This window comes from Triticum urartu, chromosome 2 (assembly GCF_003073215.2).
Source record: "Triticum urartu cultivar G1812 chromosome 2, Tu2.1, whole genome shotgun sequence".
Lineage (NCBI taxonomy): Eukaryota > Viridiplantae > Streptophyta > Magnoliopsida > Poales > Poaceae > Triticum > Triticum urartu.
In genome coordinates, this window is record NC_053023.1 from 646,524,044 (window position 1) to 646,549,582 (window position 25,539).

The following is a 25,539-nucleotide window of genomic DNA, read 5'->3' on the forward strand; positions in this document are numbered from 1 at the left end:
TAGGATGTGGAGTCGTGTCCAATTAGGACACTTGTATCATAGGCCTCTCTTATATAGCGGGTGTAGACACACGGTGTAACCTATGCCAACATAATAGCACAGGCACACAAGGGGGAGCCGGTGGCATGTGCCGGCGCTCGGGTGGCCGGTGTGCGGTATTGTGACGGTGTCATGGGAAGGAGCGCCCGTAGTCAGGCCCAGGGGATGTAGCCATATCGGTGAACCTCGTTAACAAATCTCGGTGTTGTGCTCGTGTGATTGCTTGGTCTTCGGATGATCAACGATATGCCTCAAATTTATTCTAACAAATGGTATCATGAGCTAGGTTATTCGAAGGCTGCGGATCGTTGATTTAGAGGAAGGATCAAGTCCAAGATGCAGCCGGCTGTCGGCGTGGTTCTAGACCAGACCGGAAGAAAGCAGATCGGTGGGCGGCTCGTGCGCAGACAAGGCAGGACGTGCAGCGATGGATCAAGAGGATCGATCGGGCGAGCGTGCGGCGGTCAGACGTGTGCAAGCGGCAAGTGAGACGTGCGGAGATCGATCGATCGGGCGAGCGTCTCCTGCGAGCGGCGACGGCGTAACGTGCGACAACAGGACTTGCGATCGGACGGACCACGCAGACGTGGCTATGACCGTGCAGGCGCAGCGGCAGATGGCTGCGTGGCCCAACAGGTGTTTGCCTGTCTGTGTGTGCTGGCGGGCTGGCCCAGGCGGGGCTGTCCGAGCCGGCAGCGTGTCCAGGACGAGGCCCAGGCACGTACGCGTGGCTAGCTGCTCAGGTGCGTTGCGTACGTCCGAGATTTGTTTGAAAAAAGGAGGACCCGAGTCCTCTGGTACGCTGCAAGGCAGCAGATCAATTGGGAAAGAAAAGAAATCCATCACGTTGGCATCCATCGAATTAGCAAGGCGTTGACAAGGCAGTTGCACTAGCATCAGGAGTTGAGCACTGAAGCACATCACGTGAAGGCCAAACATGTTTGGTTGGATTTTGCTATTAGTACATGGGGTGTACCTCTTCAGATTTTGCTCGTGTACTTGTGGCATTGCAGTGGAAGCTCGGTTAATTTTTCATAGCGTCGGTCATATGAAGAATTATGACATCATCAGGAATCAGGTTTGAGGTGGAGAAGTTTAACGGAACTGAAAACCTTGGGTTATGACAGACAAGGGTGAAAGATTTGTTTACACAATGAGGATGCTTGAAGGTGTTGCGTGAAGTCAATTCAGCTAAGATGGAATTATCATATGATGGATGGAGATTCACCGAAGGCGATTTGGGAGCCTCGAGTGTGTCGTACAGTCGAACGAGTTCGGCTGGGTTGGACTGGACAGTCTGATGGATTGACTTGAGTCGGTCGGTACAGAAGACGGCGGTGATTTCAGCGACGACGACATAGGAGCGTGATGTTGATGGTGACCGACTTCTGAACGTGGAAACACGTGGCGCAGGCCCAAGGGCTTGTGTGGCTTCGACAAGGCTTTGGTGCGGGGTTGATTCAAGGTGATGTACACACGGAGCTTGAAGTCGACGGGACGCGGGGATGAATTGATCATCTACCATGGAGTCATGTTGAAGGTGAAGCTGGATTGAGGGGCTACGGTGTAAGGATCCGGGAAATCGAAGCCTATCCAATAAGAGAGAAAAGCGAGTGACATGCAGTTTGGACTGGAGCCCAGTGGTCTTATGGAAGCATGAAACTCGTCATCGGTCGGTGATGATCGGTGGTACTCTGCAGTGGGGGTTGAGTGGTGTGGGTTCGCGGCCCTTGAGACTCGACTGGGACAGCGGAGGCTCGACGCGGTAGTAGCGGCGAGGCGTGCGGTATGCACGGGACATGGAGACGGGCCAGGGCTCTGGTGGTCATACATGTGGTGAGATAACTGCGAATTTGACTCAGGATGACTACAAGCAATGGTGAAATTCTTTAAAGTTTCAGACAGGCGGTCAAGAAAGGAGCGGTGATGTTGAGTTCAGGTAACTCTTATGTGTGACACCCAATATGTGAGTTATTCATTTTCACGCAGGTTAGTGATCAGTGTGTGATGGCGCTGAACGGAGCTCTGAAAGTTGGGAGCATACACTAGAGTAAAGAAAAACTTAATTTTGCTCGAGTGTTGACAGTGGTCAAGAAAAGAAGGGACTACAAGTTGCAGGTGGAGTCACATGGAGTCTTTGGAGTAGTAGCGGTACTCACGGGATAAACTCAAGTCCAATGCACATAGAAGTTCACACAAGGACGAATTCAAGGTGGTGGAGAATATTCGCCAAGGTGGAGTTTGTTAGAGTTGTGTCAAATATTGTGTACAAGGTAGGTTACAGTTGGACTATGAGTTGTATTGTGTTTACATAGGATATGGAGTCATGTCTAATTTGGACACTTGTATCCTAGGCCTCTTTTATATAGCGGGTGTAAACACACGGTGTAACCTATGCCAATATAATAGCACAGGCACGCAAGGGAGAGTCGGCGGCGTGTGCCGGCGTTCGGGTGGCCGGTGTGCGGTATTGTGACGGTGTCACGGGGAGGAGCGCCCGTAGTCAGGCCCGGGGATGTAGTCATATCGGTGAACCTCGTTAACAAATTTCGGTGTCGTGTTTGTGTGATTGCTTGGTCCTCGGATGATCAATGGTATGCCTCGGATTTATTTTAGCGAATCAAAATTGATCAGTGACAAAAAAATATGTCTTATATTTCTACGGAGGGGTGTTACGTAATATAATATATTTTTTGAAGGCAACGTAAAATCATTTTTGCTTCGTCGTCTATGATATTGTACATGCTGTGCCTGATGATTTCCTTTTTTTATTTTTATTTTGCAGGTCGCGTGATGACTTATCTCGAGAGAACCTTCTTTTTTCCATGGCAACTTGCCACGCCTGACACATGATATTATGTTGATTGGCCATCTAGTAGCTGTCAGAAAAGGATTAGCCATCTAATATGACATACTTGTGTGAGTGGTGACATGTTAACAGAGTATAATACACAATGAAAACATTATTATTTTGAAAAGTCCCATGTGGATCATGCTCACGATTGTTCTTCTGCTGCCTTAGGGCATGTATTTTGCGCATATAGGCTTTGAAGCAGTAGGTCTCAGCCTGTTTCTAGAGAACAACAAAACGGAGCAACTCGCAAAGAACTAAAAACTAAAACAGAGCAAAAGGAAGCGGTTGACCACCACAATGAGCGGGCGGCTGCTCCTGCTCCTCCGCCTGATCCTCTGCATCGTACTTGCCACAAGGCAGCTCGCTCTCGCCGGCGCAGCCTCCAGTTCCACGGTGGTGACCAGCCTCCCGGGGTTCCAGGGCCGCCTCCCCTTCCACCTCGAGACCGGGTACCCTTTCTCTCGCTCTGTTCTTCGCTCAAGTTTTTCTACGCACCCAGGCGGTAGGAGCTAGGTGCCGATGTGCGGGATCTCCGTGTCTCCTTGGTCAGCTCCATTGGTTATAACCTGCTGCTGGCTGCTGCTAAATTACAAGGTATGTGGAGGTGGACGAGGAGAACGGCACCGAGCTGTTCTACTACTTCGTGGAGTCGGAGGCCGGCGGCGAGAATGACCCTTTCCTCCTCTGGCTCACCGGCGGCGACCACTGCTCCGTACTCAGCGGCCTCGCGTTCGAGATCGGTACATTTTGTTTCCGTTCTCAAGCGATGACTCGCCGTTACTCTCTACTCCGTGATATCATACATGAGATGCATACACATGTCAACCGCAACTGCAGGTCCATTCAAGTTCGTCCTAGAGCCTTACAATGGCACCATACCGAGCCTGGAAATCAATCCCAACTCATGGACCAAGGTCGTCAATCGGTCATGTTTTGCACTCTGCAGCTAGCCAATTAGCCGTATTACATGTTCATGCTCATTCCTGTATTGACCGTTGCAGGTTGCGCATATCCTCTTCGTTGATTCGCCGGCCGGGGCAGGATTTTCCTTTTCCAGACAACCCAAAGGTTACCATGTTGGGGAAATATCTACCTCACTGCAGTTACATGAGTTCCTCATCAAGGTACTACCTAACCTAACTGATTTGATTTGATTTGATTTGATTTGTTGCCACCCATTGATTGCCTGCATCTTCCTTACTGTCTGATCCACGTGACCTTGTCCAGTGGTTTAGGGACCATCCCAAGTTTCTATCAAGTCCTCTCTATATCGGGGGAGACTCGTATGCTGGAAAAATTGTACCATTCATCGCACAAAAGATTTCCCAAGGTACGAACACTTGCTCTATATTTCCACGTATCCAACATTGAGCATGCGTTTATAGTCGACTAAATTCACCACAAAGGTAAATGTGGTGAGCTATCTCAATTTTTTTTAAATGTGTATTAACTGAGTTCATATCTATCTTCATGTTTTTTTACGGACGGCGTCATCTTTATGCTTTCATCCCTACAGGTAATGAAGTTGGAAGGAGCCCCCTTCTTAATCTCAAGGTACCTACCGTAACCCTCACAATTCTACACAAGAGACTACGGAATAATACATATGGCTAAAAACTTGCATGTTGTGAAACACGCATCACAAATGTGTATGTGAAGTTGATATATCGTTATCGGTTTTGCTATTCATCAATTACAATTATTATGGTATTTCTTTAGTGAGTTTAGGATGGCTCACCACTCTTGTCACAAGATTTCACTCATTATTGTGTTTGTTTTATGGGGCGTCGTTATAGTATAGGCCAATCTGGATCGCAACCACCCTGAGGTCCCATGTGTCAGGGTCATTAGGTTATATCATGGGTCCCATCCAAGTCACCACCCAACACATATACATCCCAATGATTTATCCATTTATGGGTCCAACCCAAGCGCAGCTAACACATGTGCATCCTTACAAGTATGTTGACATAAAGGAAACAAATAAGAGGATGGTGTCGCCTCACAGCATGTGTTGTTGTCACGGATGGGGATGTTGTTGCGCTTGTTTCCAAAAGTATCTTTTATTTCCGAGTTGTGCCTTTTTTTATCTCTCTCGTGTGCAAATTTGTGTGTATATTCTCTGAAAAACTAAGCGAGAAAATTAGATCACAACTAGAGAAAATAGTTTCTTAGATAGACGGCATGCTAAATGCAGTATGTGGCATATCACTTGCTATCATCTCCATAGGCGCCTCGGGGCTTCACTGTCTATATGTACAATGAAAGGGAGCAATAAATCGACAAACGTGTTTGTTGATGACAACACATGTACTAGCACCCACTACCGGCTATGCCACATAATACTATCTTTAGTGTTATGCCACATAATATTGTCTTCAGTGTAGCAACACCACTAGAGGAATGACAAAGGAAAATATCATTTGAATATGCGGAGTGATGTGGAGTTTTAATTATCTTGTTGCATAGAAGTGAAATCATTCATAATTTGGATACTCATTCCGAAAACTATTGTATTCTGAATTTTCACTCAAAAGGTACGCCAAAAATAACTTTGTGTCCCTTGCTGGCTGGAAAAGAACACACGTTTGTCACTGTGTGGCCACAACCCGCGGGTAAACTTTGAAGGAGGGGGGGGGGGGGGGGCATAAATTTGACCCGTTAACATAAACAATGTTGAATTTGTTGTTTTTGTTTTTAAACTATGTTTAATTTTGGATTCTTAATTTTTTGTGAGATTGTATATGCGTAATATATCTACTTCATAGATTATCCTTATATATTTTGACAATTTCTAAATTTTGTATTAATTTGCCGGTGCACCGGATGCAACTGCTTCCTGCTTCCTTGATTGTGCTTTCTTCCCAAGATTCCACATTCTCCCGGATCATTAAAGGATGAAGGATGTCGATTAGGCTGGGGATGGTTGAATAGGAGATTGCAAGTTTTAATCATTATTTCTATTTTAGCGAATTGCATATATAAATAATATGTAAGTGTAACTACCTGAGACAACCTACATGATATGGCAACTAGCAAGAAAAAGGTCACCACTAAGAAAGTAAAGGAGTAAGTCATAAAAATAACCAAAAGGGGCTCGGAGTCAATGTTGATTAAAAGTGAAGTTAAATTCCTTGATTAACTCTAATATTTGTGGGAGACGTTTGGCACACCAAGTCAAACACGACTAAAAAGGTCCAGCCTAGTTCTGGTTAAGCTTCAGCCACAATGTACGAGTTCAACCGCCAAGGGTAGATCTTCAGGGGATCTTCGATCTTTACAAATTCTCGGGGCAAATCTAGATCTTTGATGTTCCCGGTGGACTCTAAACGCCTAGGAGTCCCAAAACGCCTAAGCGGTAGGTATGAAAACTGAGCGGAAATGTATGAAGCAAGTGTTATTGCATTTGTTTCTTAGTGAAAGCAAAACACAAATGAAAATCTTGTAAACAAATACGAAGAAACATTGCCAAAAAGGAATACAAAGCGAACCTGTTGCGGACACCTATACGAAAATGAAAGGTTACCGAAACATAAAACCCCCACAACCATATAGAAAAATACACCCGAAATAACAAAATTGTTCAAATGCGTATGAGCGAGCATGCCTATAGGATGTGAGTGGGAGGTGTGTAGTCGGGAGACAAGGATCACAAGACTAGTGGGATGGGGGATTTTTTGTGTGTGGATAGGAATCGGTTGTTCCCAGCGTGTATATGGGCTGGGATGAAATGGGCTATGCCGATAAGCGGAAATTTCTCCACATATGTTTACTAAAATTTTCTTTTTATTTGAAGTTTCACCAGAAAACGCTATTCTATCTCCATTCCATTATAAAATATCCATTCTGCTTCTGTAATGTAAATTCCATTTCCGATTACGAATTCATGCTCTGTTTTTTTTCCTGAATGGACGGAAAAATTCTGCCTAGTTTTCACCCCTAGGAAGAAGCATGTAAACCCACACACATTACGTCTGTTCATGAAACGTAGATATAGTACAAAATCCAAATTACAAACTGGTAAAGGTAAAATATGCTAGAAAACTCAACAATAAGTATCCACCCTTTAATTTGGTATGCCAACTTTTAATTGACGAAGCATAGACAATGGATCTTCATAACTATGCCTAACCGATCATGGTCAATGGCGTACATATACCATTTTAGCCGATATAGAACTTCAAAATTATATGGCTAAACCTAAACATATCTATCTTTTTGCAGTTTTAATAAGCACACCATGTCAATCAGCTATAGTTTGTTCTGCAAAAAATTATCTCTACTCAGCAACCCATGCCTCCAATATTTTCGTAGCATGTGTCGAGGACACACAGTAATATGCATATCTTTTTCTTAGCAGTATATACCTGCTTTTGGTAGTGTGAGTGTGATGTTAATATATCTGATGTCATGTTTATGTTCATTTCGTCACCATCAGGGCTATCTATTAGGTAACCCGGCAACAGGTGAAAGGATCGACGAAAGCTCCAAAGTGCCTTTTGCTCATGGATTTGGTATAATATCAGATCAATTATATGAGGTAATTAACCTTGCCTGTATCCATTATCCCGACAGTCTGCTCATACAACCATACATGTCAGAACTGTTGTGATGCAAATAGTACTCAAATAGTATAAATTTCTTTGATACAGACAATATTGGGTCATTGTCAAGGACAAGACTACAAGAATCCTACAAACGTGTTGTGTGCTAAAGCTCTGGGTACTTTCCATAGTGTAAGAACCCGCTAGCCAAGATAACTTTTATTCCATAGATATGAAGCAAGTATATGACCGAGTACTCCAATGCAGCTCCTGTCTGAACTCATGTTGCCCCATATTTTGTGGGACAAATGTGTTTATTCATCCGCTGGACCGCACGCGAAGACGGACGACTCAGCTGGTGCTGCCAGGAAGATCTTAAGCGAGGAAGCAGCTGAAATCAAATTGGGGAAACGGCTGAAACATCCGCCAGTCCGTCCTCGGCTTGACTGTATTGTAAGTCAGCATCATGCGTATGCCTCTAGTACCCTACCCTGTATGTGTTCCCCGTTTCGTGGACTGACCCGATCGATCATGCATGCCCGATGGATCAGAACTACGCGCACTACCTGTCGTATTTCTGGGCGAACGACGAGCGCACCCGAGGCGCCCTCGGCGTCAAGGACGGCACCGTGGACGAGTGGGTGAGGTGCCAAGACGGCGGCGTCCCCTACACCAGAGACATCGTGAGCACCATCAAGTATCACCGGAACGTCACGGCCAACGGCTACCGCGCGCTTGTATACAGGTCCACACATTTTTGCCCTGTTACTACTGCATACAGCTTAAAGATCGAGTGTCATTCTGATGGGATTTTGTTTCGTGTCCATGGCAGCGGCGACCACGATTCGGTGGTGCCACACCTCGGGACGCAGGCGTGGGTGAGATCGCTCGGCTTCCCGGTCGTCGACGAGTGGAGGGCGTGGCATCTCCATGGCCAGTCTGCCGGGTTCGTCGCCGTCGTCTCCTTGTCGTTGCATGTTCTGTTTATTTCACTCGCTAACAGTGATTTCTCCGCTTGATTTCTTTCACGCGGGTTCGCAGATTCACCGTAAGTTACTCCAACAACATGACATTCGCGACCGTAAAGGTAAGAAAATTACTTATTGCTCCACCTTCTCTGCCTGTGTTGGTGGGAGGCACAGTTTATTAGAAAACCGGTTCTAAATTGCTGCTCTGAATTTGGTTTTCAGGGAGCCGGTCACACAGCCCCTGAGTACGAGCCTGAGAGGTGCTTTGCCATGTTCAGCCGTTGGATCCTGAATCAACCACTCTAGTCTATTGTATTTGTATTTTGAAAAAAGAAAACGATGTACATGTAGAACCTTGTGCATGTACAGGATGTGTTGATGCACGATGTGAGTTTGTGACTTTGCGTTCGACTCATCTCGCTAGTGTGCGGGTTGAATATCTGATTCTTTTTGTGAGAGACTGGTTTCTTGAGGTTTTGGCAAGAGACATAGTCATGTATATATGGTAATGTTCAGTCGTTTGATAAAGCATGTAGCTACCATTTTGCACCGTATAGAGTGTTGTCTTCTACAAATCATTCTGATTTTTTAACAGTATCTTCAGCAGTAGCTTTGATACCTCTAATTTTTATTTTCATTACTGCCTTCCTTTGATTTTATACTTCTACTTTAGGCATATCATTTTCTTGCACAGCATTGGTGTTTGAAAAACTGCCCTCAAATCTTCTCGCAAAATATTGACAAAACATTCTCCATCCAACAAAAATAGTATTCCCCATCTGTCGTCCACAAATAAATGTAGACATTTCATTTTTCTCACTTAGAAAGCAACTACCCTTTCTGTTGCTCTAAAAATCCTCATAAAATCACATAGCAATTCCTTGCAATCTGGACAACAACTATTCATGAAAATAGGATTGGCCCGTGCGACTTTGAGGAAAAAGCTTAGGCGTAGTTTATGCAAAAATCATAACTCATTTGGGAACCTATTTTCCTCTGATCCAAATGGGCCCAAACTTTGTGGGCATTCCCCTACACCTATTGTAACAATTGTAAAATAGGATAAAAATTGTCACAATTGTCCTGCCGCATTTTAAACTTTGTGGACTACTCCGGGTGGTTTTGTGTTGACATGGACCGGGTATTGACTGCAAACCGGGCTATGTTTGTAGAGGGACGAAAAGTATCCGGTATATTGTTTTTAACGTCAGGCAAACGTTGTCATAGGAAAAAGACTAGAGTAAGGCCTCCTTTGGTTTGTAGGAATTTCATAGGATTTCTATAGGATAAAGATTTGCAATTTTTTTTCCTTTAAAGCCCTTTGGTTTGTAGGAATGGATTCCTATTCCTATGTAGGATGGGAATTAATCCTTCACATTTTGGAGGAAAAAATATTAGCTAAGGCCTCTTTTGGTTCATAGGATAGGATTATCATAGGAATAGGAATCTTGTAGGAAATGAGATGACATGTATCTCAAATCCTATGAGTAGGAATAGGAAACAAGATGTCATTTGGTTGACACCAAAGGAATTTTTCTATTGAGTCTAGGCTCTTTTTTATTTTCCTATGAAATGTGGATGATAGGAACCAATCCTATGTAGGAATAGGAATCCATTCCTATGAACCAAAGGGCTTTAAAAGAAAAAATCCTATAAGAATCCTATCCTCTAGAATTCCTATGAAATTCCTCTAAACCAAAGGAGGCCTCAATGAAAAAATTCCTATCATATGCATCAAATGACATCTTCTTCTCTATAGAAATTGAGATGCATGTTATCTTACTTCATATGATTTTTCTATTCCTATAATATTTCTATCCTATGAAGCAAAGGAGGCCTAAAATGTAGAGTTTGCTCTTGGCAAAAGTTCGGGCGTACACATGGCCAGGACACAATATGAAACGAATTAGTAATAAGATGCCATATGGGGCCAGGCTCACGTGTACCCTGGTTCTTCTGCTACTTGTGACGGCACGTGTTGCACACGTCGAATAGTACAAAGTGGAAATGCTCATCTGTTTGATGGTTGCCTTTGTGTCCACCTCTTGTGCGCTGGTCTGAACGAAGGAGACGTAAACGTAGATTGTTTAGCGCCTCCTACGATTCCAATCAAACCGCACTGCAGCAGAACAACTCCAGAGCAAAAGGAAAGCAGCCAGGCTCTACTCTGCAATCTAGGTACGGGTAGTATGATCCGGCGCCTGCTCCTGCTGCTCTGCCAGCTCGCCCTCGCCGGCGCAGCGTCCAGCTCCAAGGTGGTGACCAGCCTCCCCGGGTTCCAGGGCCGCCTCCCCTTCCACCTCGAGACCGGGTACCCATTTCTCGCTTTCTTCTTCAGCTAAGTTTTCCACGCACCATGGCGGTGGGAGGATATAACCGGCTGCTGCTTAATTATTAGGTACGTGGAGGTGGACGAGGACAAGGGCACCGAGCTGTTCTACTACTTCGTGGAGTCCCAGGCCGGCGGCGAGGATGCCCCTTTCCTCCTCTGGCTCACCGGCGGCGACCACTGCTCCGTACTCAGCAGCCTCGCGTTCGAGATCGGTACATCTTGTTTGCGTTCTCAACCGATGACCCGCCGTTACTCTCTACTCCGTGATATCATACATGAGATGCATACACATGTCAACCGCAACTGCAGGTCCATTCAAGTTCGTCCTAGAGCCTTACAATGGCACCATACCGAGCCTGGAAATCAATCCCAACTCATGGACCAAGGTCGGTCACGTTTACACTCTGCAGTTAGCCATGTTCAACCGTTCGATCCTGATTCCTTTCTTGGCGGTTCAATCCTAATTCCTGCCTTGGCGACGCCCATTTGCAGGTGGCACATATCCTCTTCGTTGATTCGCCGGTCGGGGCCGGATTTTCCTTTTCCAAACAACCTCAAGGATACGATGTTGGGGATGTATCTACCTCACTGCAGCTCCATGAGTTCCTTATCAAGGTGCTACTTAACTGCTTATTATCAGCTACTCCCATCCACAGATTTGTTACGATGCATGAATTGGCTATATCTTCCTTACTGTGTTGATTCACGTGACCTTGTCCAGTGGATTAGGGACCATCCCAAGTTTCTATCGAGTCCTCTCTACATCGGTGGAGACTCTTATGGTGGAAAAATCGTACCATTCATCGCACAAAAGATTTCAGAAGGTACGGGCACTTGCAGTACATTTCCGCCCATCCAACATTGAGTATGAGTTTACATTTGACTGAATTCGCGGATTTAACAACAAGGTAACCGTGGTAAGCCATCTGAAAATGAAAAAAAATATGAACTATTAGCTGAGTTCAACTCTACCTTCATGCGTTATTCTACTCCCCCCGTTCCTCAATATAAGACGTTTTGGCAGTTTAAATTGAACTGCCAAAACTCCATATATTTAGGAACAAGGGGAGTATCATACGAACGGTGTCATTTTTATGCATTTTTTATGTGGGGAGTCATCTTTATGCTTTCATCCTTTCAGGTAATGAAGTTGGAAGGACACCCCTTCTTAATCTCAAGGTACCTACTTTACGCCTCACAGTTCTGGCCAACAAACAATGCAATAATATATATGGCTAAAGGCATGCATATCGTGAAAACAAGAATCACACAAAAAATGTACGCAGAGATGATATATCATTATCGATTTTGCAATTCGCTAATTATTATTGTGTTTCTATAGTGGGTTTAGGATGGCTTACCACTCATATCGCAAGATTTCATTCATTATCGTATTTGTTTTATGGGGCAACGTTATAGTCTGGGCCAACTTCGAAATGGCAACTACCCTGAGGCCCCCATGTGTCACGGTCTTTAGCTTGTATTATGGGTTCGGCCCAAGTCGCCAACACATACACATACACATCCCCATGATCTAGCACCCGTGGGTCCGACCCAAGCGGCTAACACATGCAAATCCACACAAGTATGTATATTGATATAAAGGAAAGAAACAAGAGGATGGTGCCCCCCTAACGGCATGTGTCACTCTCACGGATTTGACAAACATCATCGTATAGTTAAAGAAATACATATTTGGCTTAAGATCTCCAATTTCAATGTAACAAGAAATAGAAAAACCTTCTGTTCCGATGAAATAACAAATGTGTATGATATCATTCTTGCCAATTCATCACAAATGTGGGACACGGTGCAGGAAAATGAAGAAAGGATCTTGAATGATGCTCTATGACATGCTCAAGATTAACATACATGTATGAGAAGATATATATAAATCCAGTGATAAAAATAATATTCCAGAATATCGGAGAGGTCCCGGCTTAGGAAAGAAAGGATGGAGAAGGCAACATTCTTATTTGATGTTTCAATCATTCTGCTCTTTATCAACCGTAGAACATATCTAGTGCAGCCACTATCATGATACAATCCTTGCACCCGAGATAAAAAGTATACTCTGAAAGTGACTAAAAATATGAAAGTAATTTTGTACTTAGATACACTGTGTTTATCATGTCGCGGTATCTCAGAATTCAAATTAGACTTGCAACTCGAGAAATAAGCAAGTCAAATTATGTTATAAGTAGTAGTTATTTGAAGACGGGACAAGAATTTAGCTCGTTAACACAAGCAATGCTGAATTTGTTGTTTTTATTGCTCAAGCTATGTTTCAAATTTGGATTAAATTTTTTGTGACATTGTATATGCATATTATGTCTACTTCGCAAATTATCTTTAGATATTTTCCCAACTTCAAAAAATACGTATTAATTTGTCGGTGCACCGGTTACACCACAAGTGAGGATGCACCAGATGTGTTATGCTATCAACCCATCCTCCCTGAGAGTCCACACTATTCCAGATCATTAAAGGATAAAGGTGAAGGAAATATGCCCTAGAGGCAATAATAAAGTTGTTGTTTATATTTTCTTATATCATGATAAATGTTTATTATTCATGCTAGAATTGTATTAACCGGAAACTTAGTACATATGTGAATATATAGAAAAACAAAGTGTCACTAGTATGCCTCTACTTGACTAGCTCGTTGAATCAAAAATGGTTAAGTTTCCTAACCATAGACATCAGTTGTCATTTGATTAACGAGATCACATCATTAAAGAATGATGTGATTGACTTGACCCATTCCGTTAGCTTAGCATTCGATCGTTTAGTATATTGCTATTGCTTTCTTCATGACTTATACATGTTCCTATGACTATGAGATTATGCAACTCCCGAATACCGGAGGAACACTTTATGTGCTACCAAACGTCACAACGTAACTGGGCGATAATAAAGGTGCTCTATAGGTGTCTCCGATGGTACTTGTTGAGTTGGCATAGATCGAGATTAGGATTTGTCACTCCGATTGTCGGAGAGGTATCTCTAAGCCCTCTCGGTAATGCACATCACTATAAACCTTGCAAGCAATATGACTAATGAGTTAGTTGTGGGATGATGCATTACGGAACGAGTAAAGAGACTTGCCAGTAACAAGATTGAACTAGGTATTGAGATACCGACGATCCAATTCGAGCAAGTAACATACCGATGACAAAGGAAACAACGTATATTGTTATGCGGTTTGACCGATAAAGATCTTCGTAGAATACGTAGGAGCCAATATGAGCATCCAAGTTTCGCTATTGGTTATTGACCAGAGAAGTGTCTCGTCATGTCTACATAGTTCTCGAACCCGTAGGGTCCGCACGCGTAACGTTCATTGACGATATAGTATTTATGAGTTATGTATGTTGGTAACCAAATGTTATTCGGAGTTCCGGATAAGATCACGGACATGACGAGGAACTCCGGAATGGTCCGGAGATAAAGTTTGATATATGGGATAATAGTGGTCTCCGGAAGGGTTCCGGATGTTTTCCGAAATGTTTGGGTACACGAACACTTTATTTGGGCCAAAGGGGAAAGCCCGCAAAGTTTTTGGAAAGCGCAAAAGGAAGTTTTGCGGAGTCCTGAGGCCAGACGTCAGGGTCCGTGGCGTCTGGGTCCAGACACCGGGAACCCTGGCGTCTGGCCCTGGAGTCCGAGAAGGACTCTTGCCTTTTGGGTGAAACCGACTTTGTGGAGGCTTTTACTCCAAGTTTCGACCCCAAGGCTCAACATATAAATAGAGGGGTAGGGCTGGCACCCAAGACACATCAAGAAACACCAAGCCGTGTGCCGGCAACCCCGTCCCCTCAAGTTTATCCTCCGTAATAGTTTCCGTAGTGCTTAGGCGAAGCCCTGCGGAGATTGTTCTTCATCAACACCGTCACCACGCCGTCGTGCTGCCGGAACTCATATACTACTTCGCCCCTCTTGCTGGATCAAGAAGGCGAGGACGTCATCGAGCTGAACGTGTGCTGAACGTGAAGGTGCCGTACGTTCGGTACTTGATCGGGACGGATCGTGAAGGTGTACGACTACATCAACCGCGTTGATAAACGCTTCCGCTTTCGGTCTACGAGGATACGTAGACATACTCTTCCCTCTCGTTGCTATGCATCACCATGATCTTGTGTGTGTAGGAATTTTTTTGAAATTACTACGTTCCCCAACAAAAGGATGTAGATTAGGGTTGGGGGCAGGTGGGGTGGGGGTGATGGAATAGGAGATTACAAGTTTTAATTATATTTTATTTTAGGGAATTACAGATATAATGATACTATAAGTGTGACCACGTGAGATTGCCCACATGAGATGGCAACTAGCAACAAAAATCTTACTACAAGATATGAAAACCTGTTACCACTATAAGCAAGTAAAGGAGTAAGTTTACCATCAAAATTTATGGAAGGTTCACCAAAAAACACCATTCTATCTCCATTCCATGATAAGATATCCATTCTACTTCTGTTATGTAAATATCAGTTTTGTTTACGTATTTACACTATGCTTTGGTTTCTTTGTGAAATGGACGGAAAGTTTCCGCCCAGTTTTCATCCCTAGAAAGAAGCATGTAAACCCACACGTTAGGTCTGTCCATGAAACGTAGATAGTACAAAATCTCAATTAAAAAGTTGTAATCATTGCATTGCTATCTACCCTCATCTCTATCAATCTATTAGATTAAGGTACATGATGTTTTAACCGGTGAAGGGTAAAATATGCTAGAGAACTCAACAAAAAATATACATCCTTAAATTTGGCAGGCCATCTTTTAATTAACAAAGCATAGATTTTTTCGACAAAGGGTGAATTTTATTTGCTCAAAGAGCAGCATCAAGAGGATACAGACGCAAAGAACACACATCCGGCCTCTGCACATCTAGGATGCACAGAGCCTACACCAACACACGCACACAAAAACACGTGAGATAGCAAAGTCATATAAGACCAAAGCTATGTGTAGGCAAGTAAAAGAAAAACCCGAAGCGATCAGATCCATGATTGGAAAACTATATCAGTGACCATATCCGCACCAACCATCTCATGACACCACACAGACCACGAGGTTCTTGAACTGCAACGCCTTCAAGAAGGGAGCAACACTCGAGTGTTGCCGTCACCGGATCCAACCGCCAAGGCCCGAATCTAGGTTTTCACCTTGAAGAAACAATCGAAGCATATCCGAGAAATGCCTTCAACAAGGTAACAACGTAAAAGAACATCGCCATTGCCAGGTATAACCAGCTCGGGTCAACCTAGGCTTTCACCCCGGAGCTCACGACCGGTGCTCACAGCACCACCATCGAAGTCACTATAGTGTTGTCGCCACCCCTTTTCCGCAATCCTAGCAGCTACATGCGATGCGATCGCCGCCACTGCACAACCATTCCTCTACGTCAAGCCGGTGTCCGTAGTTTGCATCACACCGTGAAAGTCAACCATTGGACATAGAGAGATGAACTGAAGATCCCTCAGTGACCACCGCCGTCATGGTGCCGCAAGAGGTTGCTGCAACAGTCTACAGGAACCCCACTCGACCGACCGAATCTGGATCACCACCACCCTTGCACCAAATCCAACAAGGCCCAGGATCTGCCCCGCCGGAGAATGGCCGCGTCCAAGGACCTCGAAGATCAGCAGGGCTAACTGTTCGGGAACATAGCATGCAATTTCAAAAATATTCCTACGATCACGCAAGATCTATCTAGGAGATGCATAGCAATGAAAGGGGGAGAGTGTGTCCACGTACCCTCGTAGACCGAAAGCGGAAGCGTTAGTTTAACGCGGTTGATGTAGTCGAACGTCTTCTCAATTCAACCGATCATGTACCGAACGTACGACACCTCTGAGTTCTGCACACGTTCAGCTCAATGACGTCCCTCGAACTCTTGATCCAACAAAGTGTTGATGGAGAGTTTCGTCAGCACGATGGCGTGGTGACAGTGATGGTGAAGTGATCCGCGCAGGGCTTCACCTAAGCACTACGACAATATGACCAGAGGAGTAAACGGTGGAGGGGGGCACCGCACACGGCTAAGAACAATTGATGTGTCATAGAGGTGCCCCCACCCCCGTATAAAAAGGAGGGAGAGGGAAGGAGGCCGGCCTAGGGCGCGCCAAGTGGGAGGAGTCCCACTTGGACCCCTAGTCCAATTCGGACCCCCTTTCCTTTCACCGGAAGGAGAAAGGGGGAAGGAGAGGGAGGAGGAGAAGGAAAGGGGGCGCCGCCCCCTCCCCTTGTCCAATTCGGACTCCTTCCCTGGGGGGAGGGGCGCCACCTCTTGTGGGCTGCCTTGCCTCTCCCCTATGGCTCATATGGCCCATATCTTCCCCCAAGGGGTTCCGGTAACCCCTCCGGTACTCCGATATGTACCCGATACATTCCGAAACACTTCCGATGTCCGAATACTATCGTCCAATATATCAATCTTTACCTCTCGACCATTTCGAGATTCCCTGTCATATCTGTGATCTCATCTGGGACTCCGAACAATCTTCGGTCACCAAAAACACATAACTCATAATACAAATCGTCATCGAATGTTAAGCGTGCGGACCCTACGGGTTCGAGAACTATGTAGACTTGACCGGCACACATCTCCGGTCATATTGGTTCCTACCTATTCTACGAAGATCTTTATTGGTCAAACCGTAATGACAACATACATCATTCCCTTTGTCATCGGTATGTTACTTGCCCGAGATTCGATCGTCGGTATCTTCATACCTAGTTCAATCTTGTTACCGGCAAGTCTCTTTACTCGTTCCATAATGCATCATCCCGTAACTAACTCATTAGTCACATTGCTTGCAAGGCTTATCATGATGTGCATTACCGAGAGTGCCCATAGATACCTCTTCGATACTCGGAGTGACAAATCCTAATCTCGATCTATGCCAACACAACAAACACCTTCGGAGATACCTGTGAAGCATCTTTATAATCACCCAGTTACGTTGTGATGTTTGATAGCACACAAGGTATTCCTCCGGTATTCGGGAGTTGCATAATCTCATAGTCAAAGGAATATGTATAAGTCATGAAGAAAGCAATAGCAATAAAACTTAACGATCATTATGCTAAGCTAACGGATGGGTCTTGTCCATCACATCATTCTCCTAATGATGTGATCCCATTCATCAAATGACAACACATGTCTATGGTTAGGAATTTTAACCATCTTTGATTAACGAGCTAGTCTAGTAGAGGCATACTAGGGACACTTTGTTTTGTCTATGTATTCACACATGTATCAAGTTTTCGGTTAATATAATTCTAGCATGAATAATAAAAATTTATCATGATATAAGGAAATATAAATAACAACTTTATTATTGCCTCTAGGGCATATTTCCTTCACTAACCGCCAAAAAAATGATTGAGGGCACAACTTACTCCGGCCCCAACCCGCCCGGGCCATGGAGGCCACGCGCAGGAGCTATGGTGAGAGGATTCCCCGTGCCCTGCCCACCTTGAACACCGCAAGGCACGGCATCGTCCACGCGTCGCCGGACGGCTGACAATCTCAACGACGGATCCTAGTGGGACTCAGAACGGACCGGCGCCGCTGCCTCAACCGGGGAACCCCGCCCTAGCTGCTGGAAGTAACGAGAGACTCACGCCGCCCAGCCTTGCTTGTCCGTCGTTGCTGCCCTCTACCCCCGCCCCCCAACACCTTCGGCGCTGGGGCCCGCCGCCGCCGCGGACGAGGCCGGCGGCAGCGGCGTCGGAGATCTGATCTGGGTGGAGTTTTTTGACGGGGCTAGGTTTCGCCCCGGTGTCACTCTAGGGAGCAACACGGGAGCAGGCTGGTGTCGAGGGAGGAGTTCCCCGGTTACCTTAGTGGATCTTCAGAACTATGCCTAAGTGGATCACGGTCAATCGCGTACATATACCATTCTAGCCAATAGATATTTAAAACTATAACTAACCTAAACATATCTATCCTTTTGCAGTTTAAATAAGCACACCATGTTAAACAGCCCTACTTAGCTCTGCAAAAGAATATCTCTACTCAACAACATGTGCCTCCAATATTTCCATAGAATGTGTAGAGGACACAGAGTTATATGTTTGTCTGTGGTAGTGTGGGTGTGGTGTCAATATATTTGATGCCATATTTATATTCATTTTTCGTCACCAATAGGGCTATCTAGTAGGTAACCCGGTAACAGGTGACCGTATTGACGAAAGATCCAAAGTGCCTTTTGCTCACGGATTTGGTATAATATCAGGTCAATTATATGAGGTAATTAACCGTCCATCTGCTCATACAATTGTGTCAAAAATGTTGTGTTACAAGTAGTACTCATAGTATAAATTTCTTTCATACAGATGATATTGGGGCATTGTCAAGGACAAGACTACAAGAATCCTACAAACATGTTGTGTGCTAAAGCTCTGGGTACTTTCAATAATGTAAGAACACCCATTTATTCCATAAATATGAACTACTCCCTCCGATCCAAAATAAGTGTCGTGATTTTAGTTCAAATTTAAACTAAAACCACGACACTTATTTTGGATCAGAGTGAGTAATATCTAACCAACTACTGAAGGTTATAACGGTTCTAAATAATCCAATTGCAGCTCCTCTCTGAAGTTATGTGGCCGCATGTTTTGTTGATCAAATGCGTTTATTCATCTGCTGGACCGCATGCGGAGACAGACGATTCGGCCGGTGCTGCCAGAAAGATCTTAAGCGAGGAACCTGGAATCAAAGTGGGGAAACGGCTAAAACATCCGCCAGTTCGTCCTCCACTTGACTGTATTGTAAGTGAGCATCATGCATACACCTATACCCTATATGTGTTCCGCTTTCATTGGACTGACCCGGTCATGCGTACCCGATGGATCATTCAGGACTACGCCCACTACCTGTCGTATTTCTGGGCAAACGACGAGCGCACCCGAGACGCCCTCGGCATCAAGGACGGCACCGTGGACGAGTGGGTGAGGTGCCAAGACGGCGGCGTCCCGTACACCAGGGACATCGCGAGCAGCATCAAGTATCACCGCAACGTTACAGCCAACGGCTACCGCGCGCTTGTATACAGGTCCTTCCATTTTTTGCCCTGTTACTACTGCGTAAAACACTAGGATTGGTTGGAGCGAGCTAGCTGAAAGATGGAGTGTTATTCTGATGGGATTTTGTTTGGTGTCCATGGCAGCGGCGACCACGATTCGGTGGTGCCGCACCTGGGGACGCAGGCGTGGGTGAGATCGCTCGGCTTCCCGATCGCTCATGACTGGAGGGCATGGCATCTCAATGGCCAGTCTGCCGGGTTCGTCCTCGTCGTCTCCTTATCATTTGCGTTGCATGCTCTGTTTATTTCACTCACTGACGGTGATTCATCTGCTTTCTTTTCACTGGTTTGCAGATTCACCATAACTTACTCTAACAACATGACCTTCGCGACCGTAAAGGTAAGCAAATTACTCCACATTCTCTGCGTATGTTGGTGGGATGCACGGTTTAGTAGACCATCGGACATCGGTTGTAAATTGGCCTTTGGTTTTGGTTTTCAGGGTGGTGGTCACACGGCGCCTGAGTACGAGCCTGAGAGGTGCTTCGCCATGTTCAGTCGTTGGATACTGAACCAACCACTCTAGTCTACTGTGTTCTCTCCGCTGGGAAAAACTGCACTTGTAGTTCCCATAAAACAAACATGCACGTGCAGAATGTGAGCTTGTGACTTTGCGTTCGACTCGTCTCCCAAATGGGCGGGTTGAACATCGGATTCCTTTTGCGAGAAGCTGGTTTCTGGAGGTTTTGGAAAGAGACATACGGTCCTAGACGTGTATGTTGTTCTATGTTCAGTCGTTTGATAAGGCATGTAGCTGCCATTTTGCACCGTATTGAGTGTTTCTTCAGCAGTAGCTTTGAGTCCTCTATTTTTTTTTCATTAGGTTTCCACTTCAATCACAACTTCCATGATGTAGGGGTGATGTCCGCTTACCTTCATATTCTTCTTTAGTCTCATCGTCTGCGTCGCTACCGTCATGTACTCTCACACACACACACACTATATATATATATATATATATATATATATATATATATATATATATATATATATATATATATATATATATATATTTAGGGTCGCGCTATTCGTCACCCTGGGTGATGAATAGTTATTCGCGCTATTCGTCACCCTGGGTGAGGAATAGTTATTCTTCACCCCCTCTTTATTTTGACGCCAACGCACCGTATTTTTAGGTTTCGTAAATTTTATCTTACTTCATACGTAAAAAGAAAACGTAAGAAAATATATACACGCCGTAAAAAATATTTTATGTTACGTAAAATTACAAACGTAAAAACATAGTGTAAAACATACATAAAATGTGATATTTCTGGTCTTATAACCTATTTTTTTTGTTTTCTCATATCAAATTTTGCGTAGTAAATCAATATGAATGTAACTATTTGTATTTCAAACATAATTTATTTATGAAGCGGTCGTAAGATTACGTCGGATGAAGAATAACTTATTCTGCACATTGGATGATGAATAGTAACAATATATATATATATACACACACACACACATATATATGTGTGTGTGTGTGTGTGTGTGTGTGTGTGTGTGTGTGCTCACGAGGCTTAAATAATAAACATTGATCCAACGCATTACGTCAATCCCCCCTCTCTATTCCTCTTACACCTTCCTTTGATTTTATAGTTCTACTTTAGGCATCTCATTTTCTTGGTGTTTGAAAAAAATGCTCACATATCTTGCGCAAAATATTGACAAAACATTCTCCATCCAACAAAAATATTATTCCCCATTTTATCGGCCACAAATTAGTGTAGACTTTTCATTTTTCTCACCTACAAAGCAACTACCTTTCTTTTGCTCTAAAAATCCCCATAAAATCACATTAGCAAGTCCTTGCAATCTGGACAACAAGTTTTCAAGAAATTAGAACTGACCGGTGCAACTTTGCGGAAAAAGCTTAGGCGCAGTTTATGCAAAAATCATAACTCATTTGGGAACGTATTTTCCTCTTATCCAAATGGGCCCAAACTTTGTGGGCATTCCCCTGCACTTGTAATGTAATGCTCACATCACCCAAGTCTCAGCCTCTAATTTTTCAATCTCGAACTTCGCATTTCCTCAAACAATTGGCAGGTAGAAAGAGATTTGACATGTCTCTGTCTGCCACTAGCGAGGCCCAACGCTTCCCTCCTCCCCTACTTCTAGAGCTCAGTGTTGATGCCACGAACCAGCCACTCTGGTCTATTGTATGTAACATCATCTAGTTTTGTTTTTTTGAAAAGGAGGAAGACCTTCAGTCTCTACATCTGAACGATGCATGAAACTATTTTAATTTTGTTTGCGTTCTCAGGCTATGACTCGCCGTTACTTTCTACTCCGTGATATCATGCACGAGATGCATACACATGTCAACCGCAACTGCAGGTCCATTCAAGTTCGTCGTAGAGCCTTACAATGGCACCATACCGAGCCTAGAAATCAATCCCAACTCATGGACCAAGGTCGCCGATCGGTCATGTTTTGCACTCTGTAGCTAGCCAATTAGCCATACTATTTTATGCTCAATTCTGTATTAAGCATTACAGGTGGCGCATATCCTCTTCGTTGATTCGCCGGCCGGGGCAGGATTTTCCTTTTCCAAACACCCAAAGGCTACGATGTTGGGGAAGTCTCTACATCACTGCAGCTACATGAGTTCCTCATCAAGGTGCTACCAAACTGCTTAGATTTCATTTGTTGGGACGCATTGATTGGCTGCATCCTTCTTACTGTTTGATCTACGTGACCTTGTCCAGTGGATCAGCGACCATCCCAAGTTTCTATCAAGTCCTCTCTACATCGGGGGAGACTCCTACGCTGGAAAAATTGTACCCTTCATCGCGCAAAAGATTTCCGAAGGTACGGACACTTGCTGTATATTTCCACGTATCCAACATTGAGCACGCGTTCATAGTTCACTGTATTCCCTGATTTCACCACAAGGTAAACGTGGTGAGCCATCTCAAAATGAAAAAAAAGAAGTATTAACTGAATTCAACTCTATCTTCATGTTTTTTTTACGGACGGCATCTTCTTTATGCTTTCATCCCTACAGGTAATGAAGTTGGAAGGAGCCCCCTTCTTAATCTCAAGGTACCTACCGTAAACCTCACAATTCTGCACAAGAGACTATGAAATATTACATATGGCTAAAAACTTGCATATCGTGGAACACGCATCTCGTCACGGTTTTGCTATTCATTATTTATTATTGTGTTTGTATAGTGAGTTTAGAATGGCTCACCACTCGTGTCAGAAAATTTCATTCATTGATGTGTTTATTTTATGGGGGGTCCTTATACTATAGGCCAATCTGGATATTGCAACTATCTGAGACCCCACCCCATGTGTCAGGGTCATTAGCTTATATAATGGGTCCCGTCCAATTCACCAGCACATACACATCCCAACATCTATCCACTTATGGGTCCAACCCAAGCAGCTAACACATCTGCATCCGCACAAGCACGTCAACATTTTTTAGAGAAAAAGGCCGCAGACAGACTTTAAATTAATAAAGCCCACCAGTAGAACATATTAAGCCCAAGGGTAATAGACCCACACAAGCCGAAACAGAAGAAGAATTTAACAGGCCACACGCAGCAACCAAACACGCAGGCCATCAAAGAACTAACAAGATAAAGGGCGATAACGACGACAACGGCGAGCACCAACTATTGTCGAGAGGCTTGATTTACATCCAGAAGACTAGCAGCCGAAGATGAACGCAAGAAATGAGAAGCTCCACGGCCGCCGAGTCGCCGTCCTTAGTTAGAGATTTCCACTGCTGCAAAAAGATAGAGGATTTGAAGATGCAGTCAATCGCCCTGCTAGGGAACACAAGTTCAATAGTAAAGTTATTACTGGTTGTCCACAGGGTCCGGCACATGGCAGAAAAACCGAACCTGAACAGTCTCTTAATCTGTCCCACGAGGGTTGACGCCTGGGCCTACAACTCCCCAAAGTTACTCGGGGCCCAGGACACACCCAACCGCTCGCAACAGCAGCTCCAGAACAACCTAGCAAGAGGGCACCGGAAAAGGATACCATCAGTGTCTTCTAAGTTCTCGCAGAGGAAGCAAAATAAAGAACCAGGCACATTCCTCTTTTTGATTTGATCCGCAGCAGGCAAGCGTCAGCGCATAGCCTACCACATAAAAAAAACTTGGGCGGCACACTCGCCCTCAAAATAGGAGAGAATCTAGACACGGGAGCACCCATAGACAACAAATGATAACAAGACCTAACAGAAAAATGGCCAGAGGCCGAGTGTGGCGAAGAGACCACATCCGGCGACTCCGAAAGCACCGGGAGGGAGGCAACGAGGCGATGCCAGTCCTTCAACTCTACAGGAGACAAGGCTCGGCGAAAATCAAGGTCCCAATCTTTGGCCGCAAGCTCCGCGATGGAGGCAGAAGGAGATGCAACAAAAGAAAAAAAAAGGGAAGGCAGCCGCGAGAAACCCGTCCATAGTCCACTAGTCGAGCAAAAATATAATCAAAGAACAACTGACCACCGAGAACTTGACCAAAGCCCTGAAATCATCCCGGACAATAAGCAACTAACGCCAAAACTGAGAAACAAAATAGCCCCCTAGGCTGAGACCATCGGCGGGTTCGAATGAGGGAAGTATTTGGCTTTAATAATGGAACCCAAGAGGGCGTCCGGGCCAGGGGAAAGGATGCGCCACCACCATTTAATCACGAAGCATTTGTTCATATGGAAGTATTGAGAATACCCAAGCCCCCAAGCAATTTAGGTCTGCACTTAAGCTTCCATTTAACCAACCTATACTTTTTCTTATTATGCGCGGTATTCCCGTAGAAGCCACTCCTATGTTTGTCAAAACCTGTGTGAATGCCTTCCGCCGGGCAATAAAACCCCATGAGATGCATAGGCAGCGAGGAGAGAGAAGCATTGATCAGACAGAGCCTCCCGGCCGAAGAATTGTAACGAGCTCTCCCGGGCATAACACGATTACCCACCTTAGTGACAAAGAAGGAAAAGTCTTTAGAGATAAGTTTGTAAGGGGAGATAGGAATCCCAAGATATTTGAAGGGCAAGATCCAAGACTACAGTTGAGGAGGGAGACCAGCCGCCTCGCCTCCTCCGGGGGAGCACCAACCACTAAAACCTCACTTTTTAGAAAAGTTAATCTTAAGACCAGAGAGTCCCTCGAAGCAAAGTAGAAGAAATTTAAGGTTAGCAATACGGTGGTCAGAGTTCTCCATAAGAATAATTGTATCATCTGCATATTGGAGATAAGACACACCATAGGGAATGAGATGGGAAGCAACCGGAGTAATATGGCCATTCACGGACGCACAATTAAGGATGCAAGAGAAAGCATCAGCCACAAAGTTAAATAGGAGGGGGCAAATGGAACCCCCTGCCTGCGGCCCCTGTCATTCTTAAAGTGGGCGCCAACCTTCCCGTTAACAGACACGGCAGTATGGCCCCCACCAACCAATTGCATAATCTGGTGAACATACGCACCCTCAAAACCTTTAGCCAGAAGAACATCTTGAAGAAAAGACCAACTGACTGAGTCGTATGCTTTCTCAAAGTCTAATTTAAGAATAATAGCATTAAAGTTCCTAACTTTAAGGTCATGCACAATCTCATGCAGGCTAAGAAACCCATCTAGGATGAAGCGCCCTTTAATAAAAGCACATTGTTGTTGGCCAATGACCTTATGGGCAACAGGAGATCAGTACGTAGCAAAACCTTTGGAGGGAAATTTAGCAA

General features: G+C 44.6%; 2 protein-coding genes and 1 pseudogene across 3 annotated transcripts; all 3 read left to right on the forward strand.

Annotated features, from left to right (window-relative positions):
• The first annotated feature begins 3,083 nt into the window (after window positions 1–3,083).
• Window positions 3,084–8,959, forward strand: LOC125539410 (serine carboxypeptidase-like 18). Of its 2 annotated transcripts, XM_048702854.1 has the most exons (13): window positions 3,090–3,342; window positions 3,488–3,633; window positions 3,731–3,807; window positions 3,895–4,017; window positions 4,121–4,223; window positions 4,410–4,447; window positions 7,332–7,433; window positions 7,546–7,629; window positions 7,705–7,890; window positions 7,989–8,182; window positions 8,270–8,383; window positions 8,479–8,524; window positions 8,628–8,959. In XM_048702854.1, the coding sequence occupies exons 1-13, from the start codon at window positions 3,191–3,193 to the stop codon at window positions 8,709–8,711; spliced, it is 1,449 nt and encodes a 482-aa protein (XP_048558811.1). In that variant the 5' UTR covers window positions 3,090–3,190; the 3' UTR covers window positions 8,712–8,959. The 2 variants fall into 2 exon arrangements, with proteins under 2 accessions (XP_048558810.1, XP_048558811.1); XM_048702853.1 differs by having other exon boundaries at window positions 3,084–3,342; window positions 7,989–8,383.
• A 1,476-nt stretch (window positions 8,960–10,435) lies between these two features.
• On the forward strand, window positions 10,436–20,605 carry LOC125539411 (serine carboxypeptidase-like 18). The gene is made up of 13 exons (XM_048702855.1): window positions 10,436–10,716; window positions 10,804–10,949; window positions 11,047–11,123; window positions 11,230–11,352; window positions 11,459–11,561; window positions 11,879–11,916; window positions 18,894–18,995; window positions 19,082–19,165; window positions 19,337–19,519; window positions 19,610–19,803; window positions 19,918–20,031; window positions 20,128–20,173; window positions 20,276–20,605. Exons 1-13 carry the CDS (start codon window positions 10,595–10,597, stop codon window positions 20,357–20,359), a joined length of 1,416 nt encoding a protein of 471 aa, XP_048558812.1. The 5' UTR covers window positions 10,436–10,594; the 3' UTR covers window positions 20,360–20,605.
• A 1,297-nt stretch (window positions 20,606–21,902) lies between these two features.
• LOC125537649 overlaps window positions 21,903–25,539 on the forward strand; it is a 54,106-nt pseudogene continuing 50,469 nt past the window's right edge.